The sequence below is a fragment of the Pimephales promelas genome, chromosome 14 (assembly GCF_988280905.1).
Source record: "Pimephales promelas chromosome 14, fPimPro1.hap1.1, whole genome shotgun sequence".
Lineage (NCBI taxonomy): Eukaryota > Metazoa > Chordata > Actinopteri > Cypriniformes > Leuciscidae > Pimephales > Pimephales promelas.
The window spans coordinates 9,870,798-9,896,273 of NC_142782.1; the positions used below are offsets into that span (position 1 = coordinate 9,870,798).

Genomic DNA, 25,476 nt, shown 5'->3' on the forward strand with positions numbered 1-25,476 from the left:
GAGAGTACAGTCTGTGTTGGGGTCGCTGGAAGGAGAAGCCAAAAGGGAAGGTCTGGCTGCATCGGAAGCCACACGTGCTACCGCAAAAACTATCTTCGATTTCTTGTTCGGATTATATGGAGACTCCACCCCAGTGGCCACTCTTCGTGCCCAGTTCTTTAACTATAAACAGGGGCCTACGCAGACACTGCGGGCATACTCCTTGAAGTTGCGGGAGCAGTTTGGCTGGCTGAAGGGGCGACCGGATCATGGACTGGGTGAAGGGGATGACTTGTTACGAGATCAATTCGTCTTGGGGCTGCGTGAAGGGCCAGTACGTCAGGGCATACGACTCCAGCTTCGACGAGACCCCACTATGACCTTTGAGGCTCTGCGACAAGAGGCCTTGGCGTTAGAACTGGACCAGGGAGAGGTAACTCGCACACCAGTCTGTGTGGCAGCAAGTAGTGCCAGTGGACCTGCGCCTGTCGAACCGAGCGATTGGAAGCAGAAACTGAGGGCCGAACTGTTGGAGGATGTCAAGGGACAGATGGCGGAATTATCCCGGAACCTGCTGGGTGAGCTTCGTCGAGGACGAGTTGAAGGCGGAGCAGTGGGGCGAGAGAGGTCGTATTCAGAGGAAGGGCGAGGTCCTCTGCGCCGCCCCCTACGTCCTGTGGGCCCCCGGTTCCAGTGGGACGACCAAGGAAGGCCCATTTGTATAAATTGTGGAGATCCTGGACATATCAGTCGCCAGTGTGGGCTTCGTCGGGGTTCTCAAAGGGGTTTTTAGTCCCACCGGCCACTGTGGGTCAAGTGGCCGGGACCCCTTTGTGTGACCCTCTTTCTGTTCCTGTTGCACGAGATGACTGGGTGGGACATTGCCCTACCGTGGAGGTTCAAGCTAATGGAGTCACGATAGACTGTTTGGTTGACACAGGGTCTCAAGTTACGCTATTCTCGGAGAGCCTGGCCCAGGAGTTGTTCGCAGATCATCGGCTCCAAGCAACTGAAGCTTCCAGGCTGACCCTACGGGGGGCCAATGGTTTGGACATCCCCTACACAGGGTACATCGTGGTAGACTTTCTTGGCCAAGGGGTCCCCGTCCAACAAAAAGGGGTAGTTATTGTCCGAGATCATTGCTTGGGAAATCATCGAGCACTTTTAGGGATGAACGTTATACTGGATTGCTGGGAAGAATTGTTTCGGGGGCCGCCGGCTCGGATGTCTTCGTCACCGGCAAAACAGGACTGGGACCGAATTCTGGCCGATTGTAAAAGAGTGCATGCAGCTAATCTCATAGAAGAGAGGAGAGGGAAGACATCGGTCGAGTTGCCTGTAGGTATGCTCTGTCCATCCCAGCTCGGAGTGAGACCGTTCTTTGGGTCCGAGTACCCGCAAGGCCCCTGTGGGTCAGGCACCTGTGTCCTGGTAGAGCCTCACGAAGATTGTCAGCCAGTTGAAGTGGCTCACGGACTGGCGGTTGTCCATCGGGGGCGAGTCTCAGTAAAAGTACGGAACACAAATCCTTACCCAGTGCTCCTTCGTCGACATCAACGTCTGGCCCGAGTTTCCTCGGTACGTCCTGCCCAGGTGCACGAGCACCAAGCTGTCTGCTTCAGACAGGTGAGCCCTGCGGTGGTGGAAGTTGCCGTCCGCCCTGTCGAGATAGAACTGGGTTCAGTTGGAGGAGGGATGCCGGCCCATCTGATGGGAGAGTCCTTGAAGGGTGAGAATCTGGAAGAGGAGCAAGTGGTACAGCTTCAGGAGCTTTTGAGGAAGTGGCAACATGTGTTTTCAAAACATGAAGAGGACTATGGCTGCACAGGGGTGGTGAAGCATCAAATACCCACTGGTGAGGCGACGCCTAGTCGGGAGCGGTACCGTCCGGTGCCCCCCACTCTTTATACCGAGGTCCGCACCCTGTTGAAAGGTATGCTGGAGGGAGGAATCATCCGAGAAAGCAGTAGTCCTTGGGCTGCGCCCATCGTTCTGGTGCAGAAGAAGACGGGAGCCTGGAGGTTTTGCGTCGACTATCGCAAACTTAACAGTGTAACGAAGAAAGATGCATTCCCGTTGCCACGGATTGAAGACTCACTCACCAGTCTTACCCAAGCGGCATGGTACTCGACATTGGACCTGGCAAGTGGATACTGGCAGGTGCAGGTGGATGACCGAGATAGGGAGAAGACAGCTTTCACCACCCCGTTTGGGTTATTTGAATGGGACCGTATGCCGTTCGGTCTGTGCAACGCTCCTGCGACTTTCCAACGCCTGATGCAGCGCTGCCTAGGAGGACAGTTAGTCGACTCAACGCTGGTCTACCTAGACGATGTGATCGTCTTCTCCCCTGATTTCCACACTCACCTGCATCATCTGGAAGGAGTTTTCAGGGCCATGGAGAAATATGGGCTGAAGCTTAGGCCGGAAAAATGCCAGTTACTGCGGAAAGAGGTGCAGTTCTTGGGACATCGTGTCAGTGCTGTAGGGATCTCCCCGGACCCAGAGAAGGTGGCGGCGGTCCAAGGATGGGAGCCACCCCGGACAGTAAGACAGGTGCGGTCGTTCCTGGGCTTTGTGGGATATTATCGTCGCTTTATAAAGGGATTCTCTGGGCTTGCTAAGCCACTGAACCAACTCTTGGCTGGCACTGGATGTGCCCGTGGTAAAGGCTCCCCCTCAGTACACTGGGATTCCACCTGTGAGACCGCTTTCCAGAACCTTAAACAGGAACTCCTGAAGGCCCCAATCTTAGCCTATGCAGATTTCACCCAGCCGTTTCTCCTGTACACTGATGCCAGCAATGCAGGATTGGGGGCCGTGCTGGCCCAAGAGAATCAAGGAGTGGAGAGAGTGATAGCTTACGCAAGTCGAAGTTTACATCCCGCTGAACGAAACGCTGCAAACTATAGCTCCTTTAAAATCGAACTACTGGCGATGAAGTGGGCCATGACGGAGAAGCTTAAAGACTACTTGTGGGGAGCCAAGGTAACGGTGATTACAGACAACAATCCCTTAGTACACTTGCAATCCGCTAAATTGGGGGCAGTGGAGCAGCGCTGGGTGGCACAGCTAGCAAATCATGATTACCAGCTAAAATATCGTCCCGGCAGAGAGCACGTAAATGCAGATGCCCTGTCCAGACTCCCAGCCACCCAGAGAGACGATCAAGCACCCCTCGGTGCCCTTGGTACCGAAGATGAGCTGCTGGTGGCCGTGGTGGAAGCTCCCGGGGCCCCGGAGTCTGTTCCATCTAGTTGGGGGTGGGACCCCGGACGGTGGAGAGAGCTGCAGCAGAGAGATGCAGATTTGGGTCAGCTCCTGTTGTACCTCCGACAGGGAAACATGCCGAGGGCAGAGGAAAGACGGTCTCAGACGGTGGGGGTACGACAGCTTCTGAGACAGTGGAAGAGGCTACAACTCCGAGAAGGAGTAATCTGTCGTTCAAGGCAGGATCCCCGCACACAGGAGACTGTACACCAAGTTGTTGTACCAGAGGGCCAAGTTTCGGAGCTGTTGAATGCCTATCACACCCATACTGGCCATCAGGGCCAAGAGAGGACACTGTCCCTGCTGAGGAGGTATTTCCACTGGCCTAGGATGGAAAAGAAAGTTGAGGAATTTGTTCAGAGCTGCCCACGGTGTACCTTGTTCAAACGCAGGAAGGAGGTCCGAGCCCCATTGGTCCCCCTGCGACCGAAAGCACCTCTGCATATCGTAGGGATAGATTTCCTGACTCTGGGTCGACCAACAGACCGATTCCAGAATATTCTGGTCATGACCGACCTATTTACTAAATATGCCTGGGCCGTCCCCACCGTCGATCAAACGGCAGTTACCACAGCCAACGCCCTTTGGAGAGCAGTGATACAACCTTTTGGCTGCCCAGAAACCCTACACTCGGACCAAGGTTCAAATTTCGAGTCCCGGGTCATCCAAGAGCTGAGCCGCCTCTATGGGTGCCGAAAGACCCATACGACCTCATACCACCCTCAGGGTAACGGAGGGTGCGAAAGATTCAACCAGACCTTGCTGGGGTTGCTGGGGACCCTAGAGAGTGAACAACAGGGCCAATGGGCCGAGAGTCTTCCCTCGCTGTTACAAGCATACAACAACAGTGTGCACAGTGTCACCGGGTATGCTCCTTCCTACCTTATGTTTGGGCGCCACCTCCGCTTGCCTGTGGACTTGCTCATGGGGACCGAGGCTGCAGAAAGAGGGTATAGTACCACTGACTGGGTAAATCGGCACCACCACCAACTGCTCAATGCCTACCGACGAGTCTCAGACCATCTGAGTGCAGCAGCCACCAAGAATAAGAGACTATACGACCGGACTGCCCGAGAGGCCCCTTTGTTACCTGGGGAGCGAGTGCTGGTATGGGACAACCGGCGCCCAGGGAAAGGGAAGCTCAGTGCCCGCTGGGAGTCGAGGCCATATGTGGTGGAACAACGACAAGGGCCTGATGCCCCCGTCTACTCTGTACGGCCCGAAGGGAAGCCCGGACCAATACGGGTGCTCCATCGAAACCTGCTCCGTCCCTGTCCGAACTACCCGCAACTAGCGGCTGAGGCTCCAAGTGCACCACCCGCCTTAGAGGCACCTATGATAGGGTGGGCTGTGGTCCCGAGGGACCCTGAGGTTGAAGCCAGAGCGGCTCTGCCCTCGCCACCCCGACGATCTCAACGGAACACCCGAGGACAACCACCTGAGAGGTACGGCGAATGGAATTGAGGGACGCCAGTTCCAGGGACTGGAACCGATTGGCAAGGGGGGATGTCACGGGTGACAAAATCGCTCAGTAAACGGAACCTTCTTGAGAGTCCTGAGTTTCCTAGGGGAACGTATTGGGTGCAACACTCCACTACGGTTCCGGGTGTGATGGAAACATGCCCGTACTGATTAGCGCTAATGCATTGCAGGTGTGAGAGAGAGAGGAGCGGCACTCACACGGACTCCCTGTTTCATAAGCCACGATATAAAAGGGGCATTTAGAGAGTGTTTGCAGCGCGGTTGGTGGGTGTACAGTGTGTCAAGATTCCAAAGGGTTGACAAGAGCAGACATTAAAGTGGGTTGACTCTGGGCAGTGCTATCCAGAGGCTTCCTTGTAAAAATCGTTGGAGTGTGGAGATCGCCCATTCGAGTTTGCTGGGTCAGATTGATCGTTTGTGGGAAGACTGCTGGACCGAGCTAGGGCTGGATCTGTGCTGTGGAAGGAGAGAGGAAAGATAAGTGAATTGTTTTCATCTTATGAACATTTGAACCACTTGAAGAGGATACAGTGAATGTGGATCTGACTGTTGGAGGAGCTATGTGTTTCAGAGTGTGATGAGGAGGAATTAAAAGTGAAAACCCTGTAAACGAGCGCAACGGACGGAGTGGGGCCTCTGTCCAACCCTATCGTGTGAGTGAATTGCAGTGCTTTTGCCTTATTGATACACATTTATTTATTGCTGTGGAATTGAAGTGAACACAAGTGTGCTGTGTCTTTGTTGAGAAATGGCCCCCATCCATGCTTACACGTTCGTGGAAGGTTATTATATCTGCCCCCGTCAGAAGCCCAGAGTGATACAGTGAACTGAAGAGAGAGTACTGTGTCTTGTGAATATCCTCACCTGTTCTACTTACTGTTTGAGCCCAGAAGTATACAGCAACGCTGATAAAGTAATCGTTTAACCCACTGTCACCCTACTGTGAACTGAGGAGAGAGTACTTTGTACTGTGAAGATCCACACCTGTTCTACTTGCTGTTTGAGCCCAGAAGCATACAGCACCACTGGTAAAGTAACCTTATGACTCACTGTCCCCCTATTGTGAACTGAAGAGAGAGTACTGTGTACTGTGAATATCCTCACCTGTTCTACTTACTGTTTGAGCACAGAAGTATACAGCAACGCTGATAAAGTAATCGTTTAATCCACGGTTGCCCTACTGTGAACTGAGGAGAGAATACTTTGTACTGTGAAGATCCACACCTGTTCTACTTGCTGTTTGAGCCCAGAAGCATACAGCACCACTGGTAAAGTAACCTTATGACTCACTGTCCCCCTATTGTGAACTGAAGAGAGAGTACTGTGTACTGTGACTATCCTCACCTGTTCTACTTACTGTTTGAGCCCAGAAGTATACAGCAACGCTGATAAAGTAATCGTTTAATTCACTGCTTCATTACCGTGCACTAACGAGAGTACCCTGTACTGTGAAGAATCCTTACCTGCCATGCTTACTGTCTGAGTCTGGAAGTCTGCAGCACCGCTGGGGGAAAAGTAAGCTTTTAATCCACTGCTTTATTATCGTGCACCAACGAGAGTACTCTGTACTGTGAAGAATCCTTACCCGCCATACTTACTGTCTGAGTCTGGAAGTCTGCAGCACCGCTGGGGGAAAAGTAAGCTTTTAACCCACTGCTTTATTATCGTGCACCAACGAGAGTACTCTGTACTGTGAAGAATCCTTACCTGCCATACTTACTGTCTGAGCCTGGAAGTCTGCAGCACCGCTGGGGAAAAAGTAAGCTTTTAATCCACTGCTTTATTATCGTGCACCAACGAGAGTACTCTGTACTGTGAAGAATCCTTACCTGCCACACTTACTGTCTGAGCCTGGAAGTCTGCAGCACCGCTGGGGGAAAAGTAAGCTTTTAATCCACTGCTTTATTATCGTGCACCAACGAGAGTACTCTGTACTGTGAAGAATCCTTACCTGCCATACTTACTGTCTGAGTCTGGAGGTCTGCAGCACCGCTGGGGGAAGAGTAAGCTTCTAATCCACTGCTTCATTACTGTGCACCAACGAGAGTACTTTGTACCGTGAAGAATCCTTACCTGACATACTTACTCTTGGGTCTGGAAGTCTGCAGCACCGCTGGGGAGAAGTAAGCTTCAACCCCCCTGCTCCATCATCGTACATCGACGAGAGTCTCTTGAACTGTGAGAAACCTTTGGTTTAATAAAGATTGTTACTCCTTTGAAACTTATCTCTGTCTCCGGGTCCTCTGTTGTGTGCCTGTGGTGTCGGCTCCTCACGGTGGTGACTCAGTTAGAGGGGGGGTGGTTGGTCACCCGAGCGTCCTCCCCTCGACCTGTGACAGTAGCATTAGGTAGACTGCTTAGGCTATATAACAGAGTTTGGGAGGATGGCCAGCTTCCAAAGAGCTGGAAGGAAGCAGTTGTAATTCCAATTAGGAAGCCAGGGAAGGACCCGACAAAACCTACCAGCTATAGGCCAATTGCGTTAACGCATGTATGTAAAGTTATGGAACGAATGATAACGGATAGACTTGTTTATTTTTTGGAGAAGAGGGAATTAATTACATGGGGAACAATGGATCCAGTGTTATGCCTAGAAGACGAAATAAGGAAAGCCCAAGTCAATAAAGAAACAGTTGTAGCAGTGTTTTTTGATGTGGAGAAAGCCTATGACATGATGTGGAAAGAGGGATTGATGATTAAAATGGAAAAAATGGGTATAGGAGGTAGAGCTTTTAACTGGGTGAAGGATTTCCTGTATGGACGATCCATACGAGTGAGAGTTGGAAAATAAATATCTGGCTGTTACCTAATAGAAAATGGGACCCCAAGTGTGATTAGTCCTTTGCTCTTCTCCATCATGATAAATGATGTATTTTCAGATGTAGGGCCTGGAGTTGGAAGATCCTTGTTTGCTGATGATGGGGCGATGTGGAAAAGGGGAAGGAACATAAAGTATACAGTAAGAAAGGTCCAGGAAGCAATAGAGCTAGTAGAGCGTTGGTCACTGAGATGGGGTTTTAGATTTTCAAGGGAAAAACGCAGGTGGTTTTCTTTACAAGGAAAAAGGTGGAAGAAGAGATTAATCTTAAATTATATGGACATGTTCTGGAGAGGGTCGAGTCCTTTAAGTTTTTGGGAATGGTGTTTGATGCTAGGTTGACATGGGCCGGCCACATTGAGAAAGTTTTAGTTAAATGTAAAAAGGTGTTACATGTGATGAGGTGTTTGGTAGGAGTGGACTGGGGCGCAGATAGAAAAGCAATGAAGAGGATATATGGGGCGCTGATTAAATCAATAATAGATTATGGAAGTATAGCATACAGAGATGCAGCGAGAACAACATTGGCCAAGTTGGATGTGGTGCAAACACAAGCATTAAGGTTATGTACTGGGGCGTTTTGCACATCATCCGCAGTTGCAATGCAAGTAGAAATGGGTGAGATGCCACTACAATTAAGAAGGGAACAACTGGCAGCCAATTATTGGGCAAACCTGCAAGGACAGGATAGGTCTCACCCCACAAGAGCAGTTTTGCAGTTTTGTTGGGAACATGAAAAGGTTAAAATTCAGAGTTTTGGATGGGTGGGTGATACTATTGGGAAAGAGATGGGATTAGAGGGAAAGGAATTTAGCCCAACAGTTCCGCTGCCAGTCAGACCACCTTGGCTTCTTTGGCAGACTAGTGTGGACCTTGAGATTTTAAATACCCACTCAAGAAATAGAGTGGAGGTGGATATATGTAAAATATTTTGTGATAGGATTAGTGACGGGTATGGGGAATATTTGGTCATATTTACTGACGGATCTAAAGACACTGAGTCGGGAAAAGCTGGAGCTGCTTTCAGTGTACCAAAGATGGGGGTGGAAATGAAGAAGAGAATCTCTGGTAATTTATCAGTATTCACTGTGGAATTGGTAGCTGTTTGGTTGGCATTGAATTGGGTTGAAGAAGTAAAACCAGAAAAGGCGGTCATATGTTCAGACTCAAGTGCAGTTCTGAATAGTTTGCATTCTTTTAAATCACAAGCAAGACAGGACATAATATATGAAACACTAGAACTTCATACATGGATTTGTCAGATGGGGATAACGATAAAGTTTACATGGGTACTGTACAGATATGCGACTGACACATTAGCTGGTAAGTATTCAACTGCCTTTATTACGCATTTCGTGACGTTACAGTTTCCTGCTACGGTGGCCTCTTGGGATCCTAAAGTGTCTCACAAGATATCATTACATCTCCCTTTTTTCAGTAAACAAAAACAGATTCACTGTGCATTCTTTAAGCAGAAACATAACCTAAGCATGGAACATGACTCAACTATAAGGCAATACATTACCTGATGAACTCATGACCATATAACTAAGGCTCAACACAAACTCATGACCAGATAACTGAGGCTCAACACATTTAACCGTTTTTTGTTTTTTTTTACAATAAACTTGTTATACCTCAACTGTGTAATAATGAGTTTAAAGCCGTCTGCTATAAATCAAGTCTGTCAGGGGCTTTTCTAATGCGCTCTGACCGTCTCGCTGGAGCTGCCTCTGGCTCCGTCATGACAGGTGCATTGTCATCTAAAACCCCTGGCTGATTGTTTGTTGCTGTTTCATGCTGTGCACATTTGTCCCTGTACTCCTCTACTGAAGGAACTGCATTGCTGGCCTGTGTTTTAAGTAGCTGCACCCTGTTTCGTCTGACCAGAGCCCCGGTGTCCGTCTAGACTGCATATGACCTCGGAGCCACTTCATTCAGCACTGTTCCAGCGCGTTGCCAGTCCTGTCTTTCTGTGTTGAAAACTCTGACTCTGTCACCCGCCTGCAGAGGTTGCATTGCTTTTGCTGTGCGATCAAAGTATCTCTTTTGTTTTTCCTTTAATTTTTTCATGGCCTCCAGCACAGGTGTGTGGACTTGTTTCTTCACTGTTGGGATCTGTGTCTGTAGTCGTCTGCCCATGAGCAGTTCAGCCGGAGACTTCCCACTCTCCAGAGGTGCTGCTCTATAAGCCAGCAGAGCCAAATAAGGATCCTCACCATTCTCTGTCGCCTTTGTCAGAAGACTTTTCACTGTTTGAACACCCTTTTCAGCCTTGCCATTTGCCTGTGGAAAGTGTGGGCTTACTGTGATGTGTTCAAATCCATACTCTCTGGCAAACTGCTTGAACTCCTGACTGGCATACTGAGGCCCATTGTCCGAGACGACAGTTCCTGGAATGCCATGTCGTGCGAAGCTACACTTCATATGCTTAACTATTCCTGTTGCTGTTGTGCTCGTGAGCAACGCCATCTCAGGATAGTTGGAGTAGTAGTCGATCATCAGTAAATACTCTCTGCCTCTGAAGTGGAACAGGTCCGTCCCAATTTTTTCCCAGGGGTGCTCCGCCCTCATGTCTGTGAGCAGCGGTTCTCTTTGCTGTCTGTTATGGTAAGTAAGGCAAGTGGCACAGTCATTGATCATCTCTGCTATGTCACGATTCATGCCTGGCCAGTAAACAGTCTGCCTGGCTAGTCTCCTTGTTTTTTCTATGCCCAAGTGCCCTCTATGCAGTATTCGGAGGACCTCCTTCCGAAGCTTAGTTGGGATGACTATTTGATCGCCTTTCAGCAACAGGCCATCAGCTACTGCCAACACATCCTGGAATGAGTAGTACTGCGGGCACGCTTGCTTTGGCCACTCATTTCGCATGTGCCATATCACTTTCCGTCTCCATTACTATTTTCTCTTTCAGTGTAGAGCTCACAGGTAGAGCCTCCACCACAGCATCCACGTGGCCTCTTATGTCTTCATCTTCCTCTGTGCCGTCTTTGTTCAGTCCTTGTGCTCGTCTGGCCCTTGACAGAGCATCAGCCACTACCAGGTATTTCCCCGGCTTGTATGACAGTTCATAGGTATACTTCTGTAGACGCATCATCATACGCTGAATGCGTGGTGTCATCTCATTCAAGTGCTTTTTGCTGATAGTTATGAGTGGCTTGTGATCAGTCTCAAGTTCAATGTGTGGCAAGCCAAAGACATAAGAGTGGAACTTGTCACAGCCAAAGACAAGCCCCAGACACTCTTTTTCTATCTGCGCGTATCTTTGTTCTGTTTCTGTCATGGATCGTGCAGCATAAGCCACTGGTTTCCAAGCCCCATCATGACACTGCAGCAAGACGGCCCCCAGTCCCTCTTTTGAGGCGTCTGTGGAGATTCGTGTCTTCTTACTCGGATCAAAAAACAACAACACTGGCTCTGTGCTTAAAATGTCCTTGATTTCTTTCCACTCTTTGTCATGTGTCTGGTGCCAGGACCACTCTGTGTTTGACTGCAGGAGCTGGCGTAGAGCAACAGTCTTTGCGGCAAGATTAGGCACAAACCTTCCCATGTAGTTCACCATCCCTAATGCTCTTTGTACCGCCTTCTTTGTCTGTTGGCTCGGGCATGTCAGTCACTGCTTTGATTTTGTTCATGTCCGGCTGTACTCCTGCCGGTGTCAGTCGATCCCCAAGAAACGTGACTTCTTGGGTGCTGAACTGGCATTTCTCCTTGTTCAATCTGAGCCCGTACTTGTGGACAGTAGAACAGGAATTCGACGTGGAGCATGCACCACAGGTCTAGCATTATCCTTCAGTTTAATGCTGTATGTGAACGGCAGCAAAAATATTGGGATACTGCACTTCCCAGTTGTCTGCTTGTGATGTGGTGACTTCTGCATTTTTCAGCTCTGTCTTGGCAATGTTTAGAACACGTTTAACAAGTCACATTTCCTCACAAGCTTGATCTCCCAGTAGGGAGTCCTTCCCTTTCGGCACTATCACAAATAGTAGATGTCTCTTAATATGCTTGTTCTGGACTTGTAATCTGCAGACGCCCTATGTTTCAATCATTTGTCCATTGTAAGCTCTCAATCCCACTTTTTTGTTTTCTATAACTGGCTTGTGGCGCAGGGCTTTGAAGTCTTTTAATGTGATAAGATTTGCCATGGCTCCTGTGTCAAGTTTCATGTGAATCTCTGTGCCATTTACTTTAAGTGGCACAATCCACCTGTCTACATTTATTGTGTTCACACTAACTTGCAGCTTTGAAGTGCCCTTATTTTCCACAGTGACAGTGTCTGTATAGAATATGTCATCATCATCATAGCCTTGTTCGCTGTCTTCCATCAATTTGTTGCTTTTCTCTGGCAGAAAGGCACACTTTTGCAAAATGATTTTTTTTCCTGCACTTCGAGCAAACCTTCCCATATGCGGGGCATTGCCTGAAGCGATGTTTCCCACCGCAGCTTCTACAGTTCATGACGTAGTCTGATCCTGTTTCACGTGCGTTAGAACGTTCCCCCTCTGAGCGAGGTGCGCTAGCTCTGACCACCCTGTCAACGCCCCCTGACGTTTCAGTAGTAACGGATGGCTTCTCAAAAATCTTTATCTGTTTCTCAGTCTGTTCGCTAGCTCTGCACATTCTGATTGCATCTTCTAATTTCAGACTGTCCTCCCTTAGCAGGCGTTCCCGCACCTTTTTATTGTGTATTCCAAATACTATCTGATCACGTAGTACGGAGGACTGCATGTCGCCATAGTTACAGGATTGCACTTTCAGCCTCAGATCAGTCATATATGAGTCAAACGATTCATCTTGCTGCTGAACACGGCAACGAAAAACATGTCTCTCGTATACTTCATTCTTTTTCGGACTACAGTATGCATCGAACTGCTCCAGAACTTTGTTCAGTTTGTTTTTATCTCCCACCTCCGTGAACTCAAACGTATTGTATATTTTTATTGCTTGTGTTCCTGCTATCGTCAGTAACAATGCCACTTTCCTCTCACCGCTCTTGTCGTTGGCGCCAGTTGCAGTCAAATAAAGTTGAAACGCCTGTTTAAACTGTTTCCAGGCATAATCAATATTTCCTTTGAGCTTCAATGGTTCTGGTGGTTTTATGACGTCCATCCCGTCTTTCTCACACTGACATTAACTATTTAATACTTTTACTTCTGGTACCATGTATGCGACTGACACATTAGCTGGCCTGGTAAGTATTCAACTGCCTTTATTACGCATTTCGTGACGTTACAGTTTCCTGCTACGGTGGCCTCTTAGGATCCTAAAGTGTCTCACAAGATATCATTACAGGTACCAGCACATGTAGGAGTGAAGGGTAATGAAGTGGTAGATAGATTGGCAAAGCAAGTGAATAAACAAGAAGAGGTTGAAATAGTAATTACAATAAGTAAAGCAGAAGCTGAAGCACAAATCAGGTCAAAAATCAATAAAAAGTGACAGGCACACTGGGATGCGGAGGAGAAAGGAAGACATTTATATAACATTCAACAAAAGGTTGGGACAGAGAGGGTCACTGGAAGGAAGCCAAGGGAAGAAATTATCTTCACAAGATTAAGAATAGGACATTGTGGGTTAAATAAGTATTTACATATTGTAGGTAAGCACGTATCGGGTAGGTGTGAATTTTGTGAAAATATTGAAACTGTGGAACATGTGATTTTTGAATGTCAAAAATATGAGAGGGAAAGAGGAAAGATGAAAGAGGGTATAAGAAGGTTATGGGGGCAAGGGAATTCACTAAGGGAATTGCTGGGGAAATCAGTAAATGGTATGAGTGCATTGGTATTACAATTCTTAAAAGAAACAAGACTGGCAGAAAGGATTTAGATGAATAATTTTTTTTTTTTTTTTTGAGAAGGAAAAGAGGAAAAATAATAAAAAGTTAATTTTAGTTAGATGGGTTATTTGGGTATTTATTTGATCTCCGGTCCACACTCCAGTATAGTAGGTGGCGGTAATGCACCTTAAATGTTGGATGCCAACCGCCGTAAAACGACAAATAAGAAGAAGAAGGCACTCTATGTAAGCGGAAGAGGTACTGCCCAGAACAACCGAAGAGCAGGCGGAGCACGGGAACCGAATTGTGTCTTTTTAGCGATTAAAATAAGAGTAAACGCCGTTCAGAACGTGAGTGTACTTTACTCTTTCGTTATATACCTCCCCGTGTGTCTTACATGACGTGTTTTCATTCCCCTGATTTCGTAACTGGCATATATTGCCCTTTTTTTGCTAGCAGCGAAGGGATTTAGCAGGTTGCTAGCAGTGTTTCAGGCCTCACTATCTGCCAGACGCTGTGAATCATTAAGTTACAATGAAATATACGAGCGTTCTGCTTGCTTTTTTCGTTTGATAATAGTATAACGTTAATGTTAGCAGTATTGTTTTGAAGATTGAGAATCATTACACATTCTAAAAAAAATCGTTATTTTTAAAGAGGATGTGTGATTAGCCTAATAGTTCACGTCAGCAGAGTATGACAGAGTTCAATTGAATCGAGTGGCTGAACTTCACCACCAAGAAAATGACAATATGAAAGCTGCGGCACAGTCCTATGAAAATACGCATTGATCTACTTTTGTCTCTGTTGTTATGTAATTTTGCCCTTAAGCAGACTTTTTATATGTAAATACGACAAGTGAGTAACTTCATTTGTCGTACAGATGAACTTTGCAGACATTTTACTTTCATAAACCGTTATATTACACTGCATGAAAAAATAATATTCGAAAAAGCATATAGGGGCACTTTAAACATGTGCCTTATTGTTTTCTGCTGCAATTGCATTACATTTTTGTCAGTTTATAATCACTTTCTTGTCTGTGAGATCACAAACCTGTGTAGGGTGTTGACACAAATTTCACGATTCGTGTCCGATTCACAAGCTCATTCATTTTTGTTATCAGTTTGTTGGCGATCATCCCTACACTCGTGCTGGTAGCAGTCTTTAGGTTTTGCACGCTTTATGTGCTGCACGCTTTTCTTGCAATAACAAATTAAACTAGGGATGTAGCAATATGACAATTTTGGCAGAGCCAGATACTGATAATTCTTTATTATTAAAAAAATAATATATTGGCTGAAAAATATTTTTTTAGAACCTGATTACAAAAATAAGGCTCACAATTTAAAGCCATGCCCCAAGCACTTCAACATAAATAGTACAGGAGCCTATAGTGAACCCGTGTAAGATTCCTTATCTTTTAAAATGATTTTTTACACTCCTATGGTCAACTTTCATTATAAAAAACAAAACAAAAGAGTTAGGACATTTTTAGGAATTTTAAGGGCTTTTAGGAAATTTAATTCTGTTTTCTTTTCATCATGAAATTTCATTTCATTCTCCAGGAAAGTTAGTAAAAACATTGTTAAAATAGTCTAAGTGACTACAAACTACAACCAAGTGGCTCAACCTTAAAGGATTAGTTTACTTTTGAAATTTTTTTTGCTGATAATTTACTCACCCCCATGTCATCCAAGATGTCCATGTCTTTCTTTCCTCAGTCGAAAAAGAAATAAAGGTTTTTGATAAACATTCCAGGATTTTTCTCCATATAATGGACTTACATGGGAACCAGGTGGTCCAAGGTCCAAAAGACATTTAATATCCGTTTCAGATGCAGCTTCAAATGTCTTTAAACGACACCAGACGATGAATAAGTGTCTTATCATGCGAAACGATAGGTTATTTCAAAACTTATTCCAAAAATGTAACTTTTCTAAGGACAAATGCTAGCCTTGCTCTATTCTGTGAGGCGCGTTTGTAACCTCACATAATACTTAATTACGCTCAAAAGGTCACGGGCGACGTAGCGTAAGCCATTCATTTTGCAACATTGCAAGGCACTTTTACATTTTTTCGTTTGTTTCTCACGCTCGAACCTCCCGGATATGTACACTTTAGAACCATTTTAAACTCTACATCAAGATCCATCTGCGTCATCATCTCAGTTCTCGCGTATGCGTCGTGGCACTCTCGTGAACTCACGTGAGAGGTCCACACAGAAGAAAATGAAGTTGAATAAAATTGTTATTTTTGTTTTGATTTTTGGGCACAAAAAGTATTCTCGAAGCTTAATAAACTTAAGGTTGAGCCACTGTAGTCACTTGAAGTATTTTAACGTTTTTACTAACTTTTCTGGACTGACGGGATAAAATTGCCTAGAAGACTATGAAGGAGTGAGACAGCTCTCAGATTTCATCAAAAATATCTTAATTTGTGTTCCGATAAACGAAAGTCTTATGGGGTTTGAGCAACATGAGGGTGAGTAATAGCTGGGTTTCAGTCACGTGATTATGATGAGGCGCGAAATTCAGATGGAGGGCAGGGAGTGAATAGCGCAATGGACGAGATGGAGGAAAGTCAGTACTGTACTACTTTACACACTATTACAAGAGAAAGATATAAACAAAAAATCAATTTCCTGCCATCGAGGCAGCAGATATCAGCAACTACCTCGTCTTACAGACATACTTTGACTTTACAAAGTTCGGAAACTGGTATGTTACACAAACATAGCCACTTAAGTTGTATTAACCTTTGTCACCTTGACCACTACACACACGGTCATTTTCCCATTCGGCTCCCCCCTGACCGCAGACGTAGGTTTGCAAGCTGTTTTTCAGACAATTTCTTGCATTTTTTTCCCCCCTTATGAACAACTTTTGGTACACGATTAAAAACTCCTCGTAGTTCCTCATCGATTTAAGTAACCATAAACAATTTAAAACATAGGCATTTTGAGTTTGTTATAGTGCTTTCTAAATACAGCAAATCACTTCCTGCCCTCCATTTGCATTTCGCGCCATGGCAACGTAGTGGTGTGACGTCATATGAAACCCAGCTATTACTGACAGAATTTTCATTTTTGGGTGAGCTAACCCTTTAATCGGCTATTTATACAACATAATATTTCATATTATATTATTGTATCTGCACAAAATGACAAGCTGTTGCAAACTCCAAACAAACTTCTAGTCCATTCATTTTATGAAAAAAAGGTTTTGCAACAAATTGCAACAGAAGCAAACTCAACCAATTTTGTATCCTCATATGTCCTGAGTAAGGAAAAAAAGCCCAGAAGAATCCCATTAGGGGAACGTTTTGAAAAAGACCCAAATATATCCCATTCATTCGCCTATTCATTATTTTTCTCACGTGAAAAGGGTAAAAATTAACCTTTAGATATCATCATGAAAGTCACATCAAGACAAACAAAAAATGTATTACAAGTTTTTTTAGAAATAAAAGCAAGACCTAAACATAAAGCAAATTTGCCTGTGAACGCTTTATATAATATAGGTAGGTCTAAATCCGGGTGATCACTTATATCAGTGTTATAACCTATATATATCATCATATCGTCCGGCCCTAAAACTTTATACGTTTTTTTGGTCTGTGTTTATTAAAAAAAAACATCCAATAATGCAGAATATGCAATGATAAATATTTAATTGATGAGCTGTTGATGTATATAACAATACAAAATATATGGGTATGGTTTTATAGCTAAATTCAGCATATTGACACAAAATGATAACTGCAAATCCACCTTTCGCTGACTGGAGTCTAGTTGTTTCTGTGAATTGCTACGATCCATTTGCTCCTCTTTCCATAGCAGTCTGTAAAAATATACCTCGGATGTTTTGTCAAATCTAGTTGTAGGCCTACAGTCAATCGCAAAGCTCTTTCCCACTTTATTTGTGTGTGTTGTGTTTGTTTTTCGCAGCATTCACGCTGAACACATATACAGCCGCTCAGTCTTTTTGCCACTCACTGTGAGGAACTGCAGGCATGCCGGCCGACGGTGACGTCACGCGCATTCCCTCTATAGTTTACCGTCATATGTCAACAAAATTCTATAAGACATTTTCACCTGCTATATACCAAGTGTTTAGATTTGTTTGGGTATTAATGCAAATTAGCTAATACGTAATAAGATTATGCACCATTTGTCCATGTTAACAAACAATTGCAAAAAACTTGTAATGCATTTTTGTTTGTCTTGATGTAAGTAATTAATTTGTTCAAAGTTGACCCCCATTTTGGCTTAAAATGACTGGACTATTCCTTTTGGCTTGATTTTATTAAATTATGTCAAGCCAAAAATAGATTTTCGCTTGAAATTTATTGGGGCTTTGATTGTGTTACATGTTTCTGTCTTGTGCTTTCAAAACCTTAAATGCCATTTAATTTAGTGGTTTATGTGAAATACTGTCCTCTTACCAATTCGTATCTGATTCTCAGTGTAAAATGGACAAGAGTGACTTGGTGCAGAAAGCCAAGCTCGCCGAGCAGGCCGAGCGCTATGATGACATGGCAGCAGCTATGAAGGCTGTTACTGAGGGTGGCGTGGAGCTTTCGAATGAAGAGCGCAACCTGCTCTCCGTGGCATACAAGAACGTGGTAGGCGCCCGCCGCTCCTCCTGGCGTGTCATCTCGAGCATTGAGCAGAAAACTGAGGGCAATGAGAAGAAGCAGCAAATGGCACGCGAGTACCGTGAAAAGATTGAGACTGAACTGCAGGACATCTGCAATGATGTGCTGGTATCTTCATTTCTTTCTCTTGACTTTCTAAACCTTTTATGATGACATCAGATGTAGGGCTGCAACAACAAATTGATTATTACCGATAATGAAAATAATCAACAATGAATTTGATCATCAATTAGTCACGACTGGCAATGTGCTCGGAAACCATCAACCAGTCACGTCGCTTTATAGTAGTGAAAACTGAATGATCCATTTCTTTGGACAAAACACATATGGAAAATAGTTAGCGGCTGTGGGAAAGGTACATGATCCAAGTTTTCCAAAACATGAGAGTGCTTTATTTATAAGCTCTTCAAACAAAAACAAGTGTTTACCGCCTTGTGCTGTCGTGCTTTAACGGTTGCGCCTGCTGTTTAATGCCTGTGACAAGTTTTCCAGCGCATAACTTTTTTATGGTTACATCCTTAATAAGGGTCTTGTTAAAGGGGTCATGAACTGGCTTTTTAAATTTTATTATATTGTTGTCTGAGGTCAATTTATGACATTCGCTTGGTTTTTGCATTCAAAAACATCAAAATGAATAAGTAATAGGCTATTTTGAACCCAAGTTGTGAGCCTACCTGAAAAACGGTCAGTTTTATGGGCGTGTTGCACTGAAGACTTGGAAATAAACGGGTGGGGCTAAACCGGCCCTGTTGAAGTACAGTAGGTGTTGATCTTCTTCTGCGGGGGTGGTGTGTTAACCCCTTCGACGTCATAGTTCTCCACTTTTAAAAACGAGTCGTTTGCAGAGGCTGGTGTCAATAAATGCTTTCATTGGACTAACAAGGACGTTTTCAGTTCTGAGACTTACGGGATATTATTATAATATGATGACCTCTTAGATGTCAAAGGCTCAAGGAAAATTTGATTTCTTAGTTCATCACCCCTTTAAACTTCAGTGTTCAATGACCGAGTGCTGGTGGGTGCATGCGCGTCAAACAGACGGAGCACAGTAGAATAGAGTGCAATAATTCGGACTGAAATTGTCAGAAATAAGAAGGTTTGAAATTCGTCATGTCTATCATTTATGAGAGCAGTAACAGTAAATGCACTATTGTTGGAATAGCACATTAATGTTAAATTGTGTTTAGATGAATGTGTGTGTTCTTCATTCCTTAAGTTATGTTTTTGTGCTTTTGGTTTTGTTATCATTTTTAATTTAGTCGATTTAATTTTTGCTTTAAAATAGTAAGCAGTCAGTTGTTTTTTAGTTTTGAATGTATATAATGTTTGTATTTCTAACACGTTTTTTTTTTTCTTGTAATGAATATTAGGCCTATAGCCTTCATAGATGCATTCACTATATTTGTTTTCATAGGCTTTACACTGTAATTTGGAAGATGGCATTGGCATGATTTGGAATAAAGTTAAAATAATGGATTAAAATGACTTTAATTTAATACTTTTTAATGTATAATGATTTTTTCATCCGATTAACTCCCCCAAAAATGGACAGATTAATCGATCATCAAAATAATTATTAGTTGCAGCCCTTATCAAATGATTCTGAATATGTTCATTCTTAAACACATTTTCTTAAATAAAAAATATGTATTGTTCAGTTGTCAAAGAACAGTTAATTTCATTTTAATGTGTGAACAATAAAGTTCAAATTGCATTCATTATGTTTAACCTTCCTTCAGGATGAAAGGAACATTTTCCACATTATAAGCCATCCTGATGCTTCTAACTTGTCTTGACAGGGTCTTTTGGAGAAGTTCTTAATTCCCAATGCTTCTCAAGCAGAGAGCAAGGTGTTTTATCTGAAAATGAAAGGTGATTATTACAGATACTTATCTGAGGTTGCATCTGGAGAAACTAAGACCGGTAAGTCCATTGTAAAATTGGTTTCAATTTTTCTTAAATAAAAATGGTCATTGGTTGATTTGACTGTTCTATCCACCTATCTATCCATCTGTCTGTCTCTCTCTATATATGTCTGTCTCTCTCTCTATAATGATCAATCTGTGATGCGATCTACGGATGTATAAGGCCACATGTCTAATAGATAATTGACATGTGGCCTCATATGGTAATACGATTTATCACGATAATAAACATTCATGTTATTTTTATTGTGGGCACTAGTGCTGTCACAATACTGGTATTTCTAACTTTGATACGATTCCTTGAAAAATATCAATATACGATACCTTGGAAAAAAATATCAATATTCCATACCATATATGAGACGACGGGGAAAACCACCATATATACCGACATACAGATATTTATTTTTTATAATTTGGGTAATTGTGTTGCAATGGCTTACACAGAGCACAGGGCTATAAAGAAGCTTTTAACTAAAATAAAAATAAAAAAGTCAATCATAAAATTAGAACAAATAAACAGTATACAAATGGACACATAAATACAATAGAATAATGTAATAAACACGGCTTTACTTTTTTCAGGTGGGGGGAATCCCCCTTTAGTTGACTTGTGGGGGACAGATTGTCTTTTTTTTTTTAAATTTCAAAAACATTATAATGATCTCACCTAAATGTTTGATCATACAATGTATTTTTGTGTTTACATTGTGGCAATTTTTTACACAATAGCTGACACAGCATGACCCTCATTTCAAATGTTGAATTGAAACTTTATTTTCGGTTTTGGTTTTTCAGCTAAATGTGAACTTAACTTTGGTTTTCTGCGCACAAAAAAAACCCACTATGGTGTTACTATTATCTATCTATTAGTCATGTGACATTTTCATGTTATGATGCAAAAGCTGAAATGTAAAAATAAATGATTTGATATTAAATCTTTAAGAATTTGGTGCTGTGATGAACACCATTGCAAATACAACAATCTAAATGGGTGTTAAATCATTTAAATACCGTTCAGAAACAGAATGTAGCACAGCTGCTTTGTTTATGGTGGTTACTGGGGTAAAAAGTGCATTTCTGGTGTTCCATAAGTGCCATTACTGTCAGAGTGAATGTGCATTTTATCGGAATAATTCTTAATGTCCACGATAGTGATCCGTTATTGTGCCCACGATAACAATACAGTGCATGTTCATTTGTGCGCTATATTGTATTACTTTATATCTGGAAATGTCTAATATCTGTCTGACAGTATGCCAATTATATTAAATGAATTATAAAGTATATTTGGTTATCAACACAAAAGTATCTTTTTGTTCCAGCCACTGTTGAGAGCTCTCAGAAGGCTTACCAGGATGCTTTTGAGATAAGCAAGAAGGACATGCAGCCCACACACCCAATACGGTTGGGTCTTGCCCTCAACTTTTCAGTTTTTTACTACGAGATCCTCAACTCTCCTGAGAATGCCTGTCACCTCGCCAAGACAGTTAGTATCTAAATGACTAGCAGCATAAGGGGCTGTTCACACAGGACAAGTTCTTGTTTAAAGCTAGGGTATACGATTTCAAAGATTGTTCATTATGAATATCCTCATTTAGATGCTGGTTATGGTTATATAGTACAATCCTAACAATATGAATAGAAAAAAGAACGAAAAAAATCCATTCACTCTATTGGCTGTACAGCCGCAGAAAAGTTGACCAATGTAAGCTGTGCGGCCGCACAGCTTATATTGGTCAACTGCTCTCATCCAATCACCAGCTCCACTTGAAACTCCGCCTGGCGCTCGCGTCTCCAACCCAACCGCACCCGCCCCCCTCCGTGCGTGAGCAAACAGCTGACAGACTGTCTATGGTAGCTAGCTAGTAGCGTCAGATCAGCAATGGATAAAGCAATGGATAAAAATATAAACGACAACAGCAAGCGGCCCCTGCTTGCCTCTACTGTAAAGTTTGGACGCAAGAGAAAGTCTGTGGAGGAAAGATCAGAGATTAAAAAGAAATGTGAAAAACGCCGGACTCTAAGTAGGATAAATATAGCGTCCTTCATTGACCATTGGAGAAAGCTACAGGGAGATCTGGGGCTGAAAACGACCCTGACACGGATGACTTTTTGTTGAGCAGGTAAACATTTATTTATTCTTTTATGGTGTGACGTGTTACGTGGCTTTTTATCAGTTTGACAGCTTGCTCATGCTGCCGGTCGGCATTGGAATGTTAGCCGTTTAGCATCGCCGATCGCGGTTCAAAGTAATTATATTTCTTGTTCGAGGTTTCTGTTCGAGCCGATCGGAATTTGAACAAGATGCGCTGCGTGCTGCAATAACAATTACTGAAAACCTTAGCAATACTAGTAGTATTATAATGGTGGTGGGGAGTTTAGAACATTTCATGTGTTGCTAATCTTGCGTTGACGTGAACTCAAACGTGACATACGTCAGGGATCAGGTAGCGCAGAGGGGAGGGGGGTGTGTGTGGAGGGGCGGGATGAGTTTTTTTAAAACTTCCCTACCGTCTCGACCGATTTTTAACATCGTATACCATAGCTTTAACAAAAGCTGAATTGTTTTCAACTTGCCAAATATTGAGACAAGGGACAGTCGCCAAAAACAGCCATGCATGTTTACATTTTTTTTTTTCATTTTTAATCTCAGATGTCACCACATCCTTTATGAACAGCCTCTAGTCTATACACTTCATCACATAAATGTGCATTGTATTTCTTTTACTACATGAGAAATGAGACATTTGAGCTTCTATTACAGGCTTTTGATGAAGCTATTGCTGAGCTTGACACTTTAAATGAGGACTCCTACAAAGACAGTACATTGATCATGCAGCTTCTAAGGGACAACCTCACTGTGAGTCCTCATTCACATTCTGCACCAGTTATGTCTTTCATTGCTTTTTTAACTCATATATTATATTGATTCTTGTACCTGCAGCTTTGGACGTCAGAAAACCAGGCTGACGAAGCCGGGGATAATGAGAACTAGGGAAGCCGCACTGATCTCCAAACACCCACACATCCATTTTAAATGGCTTCCACCAACCCTTCACCTCATTCCACCCAAAACCACCCACCCCTCTCCATTCAGTTCCCAGCCTCCTCCCCTATACATTCTTATCAGCACCCGCAGGAAGACGCTCAGTGAAGCCCCTTACAGACACAAGTGGCTGGGAGGGGGGTGGGTCACAGGGTGACATGCTGACATTAAAGCAGGTCCAGTCATTTTGTTTGTGAATTTAATGTTTACTGATTATCTAATCCTGTCCATTATGTGTGTCTGTAAGTGACTGCCGCTAACAGAGAGTAACTGAGTGGCTGTGTGAGTGTGTGCATTTGTATGTATGTGTTGGAAAATAAGAGTGAGTGTATTGGGGATCAGGGGTTGTGAAATCTAATCCTTCCTGATAATTCCCTTTGTTCCACATTATCTGGTTGTGCATTTATCATCCTCTTTTCTTTCTTTTTTCTTTTTTTTTTTTTGTTACGATCATATTTTTTTAGTATAATTCATTAGTATTTACAGGTTTTATTGTATGGTTAATAAACTGGCAGTTTATTTACACCAAATACTAATTCTGACTTCTCTGAATCTGTTATGATTAAGCTGTATTATAAATGTCATATTCATAAGTACTGGCAATGTCATTTATAACATTGATAAGAGGACATAACGAATTTCAAACTACTTAAATGGTAGTAACTTGAATGAATAATGTTAGCTCCCGATCCCAAAAAAGCCCTCGCCTGATCCTTCAATCTATTCAAACTTTAGACCAATTTCCAACTTGCCGTTCATATCAAAAAGTCTAGAAAAAACTGTATTTATGCAGCTTCAAGATTATTTGAATGGAAATGGTACATCAGATATTTTTCAGTCTGGTTTTAAAACTTTACATAGTACAGAGACTGCCCTTCTGAAAGTTTATAATGATATTTTAATGTCCACTGACGCTGGTAACATCTTAGCTTTAATAATGCTAGATCTTAGTTCTGCGTTTGACTTTGTTGATCATGGTGTCCTCCTGTCTCGTCTGGAGCAATGCATTGGTTTAAGAGGCACTGTACTTGACTGGTTCCGGTCATTCTTGTCCAACAGAAAATTCTCCGTAAATATAGGGAATCACTCTTCCACCATAGCACAGGTTCTGTTTCATTCTTACTGACCGCCAGAGGCAGTGTAAACACTGGATTATCGCAGCGCCAGCTAAGATAGATCGAGAGAATATACCAACAAAGTCACGTGGCGTGACGCATGCTATGCCCCGGAGGTAACGCTACAGTAAGCTCAGCACTACCTCTTTCGCTTTCTCGCCTGTTTGAGATAGGTCGTATTGATTGAGTGATTCGCGCTGTCAAGTGCAGCTTACTAGAGCAGCGAGATTCGTCCTCACAAGCTGTGACAGCGCGTGTCTTCGTCATTCTAGGATTGAATACTGGTGAGTTTTATATTACTTCGTCGGTGACACACTCTGTGCCTCTCGGTGCTATCCGGTGGCTTGTGTTTTCCCGCGCCTATGAGTTAACGATCTCCCGTGACTCTATTAGAGTGTTTTTTTCTCTCACTTTGTCCCTCGGTTCAATCCGCCGGCCATTTAGACTTTTTATCTCTTGATATTGTTGGTATTACCTGTTGGTTCTCCAGGGGTAATCGTTTTATTTTATTTTTATCATTTTTCATCCCGCTTAACTTAACCTTACGGTGCTATCCGAGGGTGTTATTAGCGAGTAGCTAACTATGGCTCACGGCTCGATCGCCACTGGTTTTCCACTGACTTGTAAGCTGTGACCTAATAATCTTCTTCCTGACGACGGTCATGACATCTGCCCGTTGTGTTTGGGGATTCAACATCTGCGAGAGGCTCTCACGGACCCATGCGTGCACTGCAGTCTTTTGCCTATGTCGGAACGACGGCTCCGTCTTGCCGAATTAGACCCTAATTCAACGGTGAAACTTGGACAGTTGGATGTAGCCTCCACGCGCACTCGAAAGCGCAGGGCGTCGGCGGCGGCTGGTGCTCCTCTTCCAGCTAAAAAGAAGGCCAAATCGCGAAGTGATGAACATGCTGAGAAAGGTTCTCTTTCTGTGACGGTGTCGATGCTTTCTTCAGAAATGGCAGAGTTGAAACGCCTGCTACACTCGCTTCAGCCTGCCACATCTACTACACCTGTGAGCATGACACAGGAGGATGAGAATGTTCAGAATTTAGGAGCTGGTGGAGAGTCTCTTGATTCCCCTTGTTTTTCTCACCGTTCAGAGTTTGATGTGCTTTCTACGAGTGCTTCAGATTCCTTTTTTCATGATCTTGGGGATACTATGGATGTTGCTGCGCAACCATCACCTCAGGCTGTTTTCACTGGTTACACAGCTACGGAGGGTTCTAGTGGGGGATCAGTTCAATCGTCTGGAAAAGCCCAGTCCTCCTCCGTTGATACTTTGGCTGTGCTTCGAATGGCAGCTGCTCGTCTAGGACTTGACGAGTCACCTGTCCAATCTACCCAAACAAATGTGTTTTTCAGACAGACCTCAGCTGCAACTTCTTTTGCCATGC

At 43.7% G+C, this 25,476-nt stretch overlaps 1 protein-coding gene across 3 annotated transcripts; it reads left to right on the forward strand.

Moving 5' to 3' along the window:
* The first annotated feature begins 13,522 nt into the window (after window positions 1–13,522).
* On the forward strand, window positions 13,523–23,500 carry ywhabb (tyrosine 3-monooxygenase/tryptophan 5-monooxygenase activation protein, beta polypeptide b). Of its 3 annotated transcripts, none has more exons than XM_039665463.2 (6): window positions 13,523–13,681; window positions 17,799–18,098; window positions 19,790–19,913; window positions 21,241–21,404; window positions 22,683–22,778; window positions 22,863–23,500. In XM_039665463.2, the coding sequence occupies exons 1-6, from the start codon at window positions 13,523–13,525 to the stop codon at window positions 22,911–22,913; spliced, it is 894 nt and encodes a 297-aa protein (XP_039521397.2). In that variant the 3' UTR covers window positions 22,914–23,500. The 3 variants fall into 3 exon arrangements, with proteins under 3 accessions (XP_039521397.2, XP_088975505.1, XP_088975506.1); XM_089119380.1 differs by having other exon boundaries at window positions 13,560–13,681; window positions 17,281–18,098; XM_089119379.1 differs by lacking the exons at window positions 22,683–22,778; window positions 22,863–23,500 and adding an exon at window positions 22,464–22,563 and having other exon boundaries at window positions 21,241–21,459.
* Window positions 23,501–25,476: the final 1,976 nt, after the last annotated feature.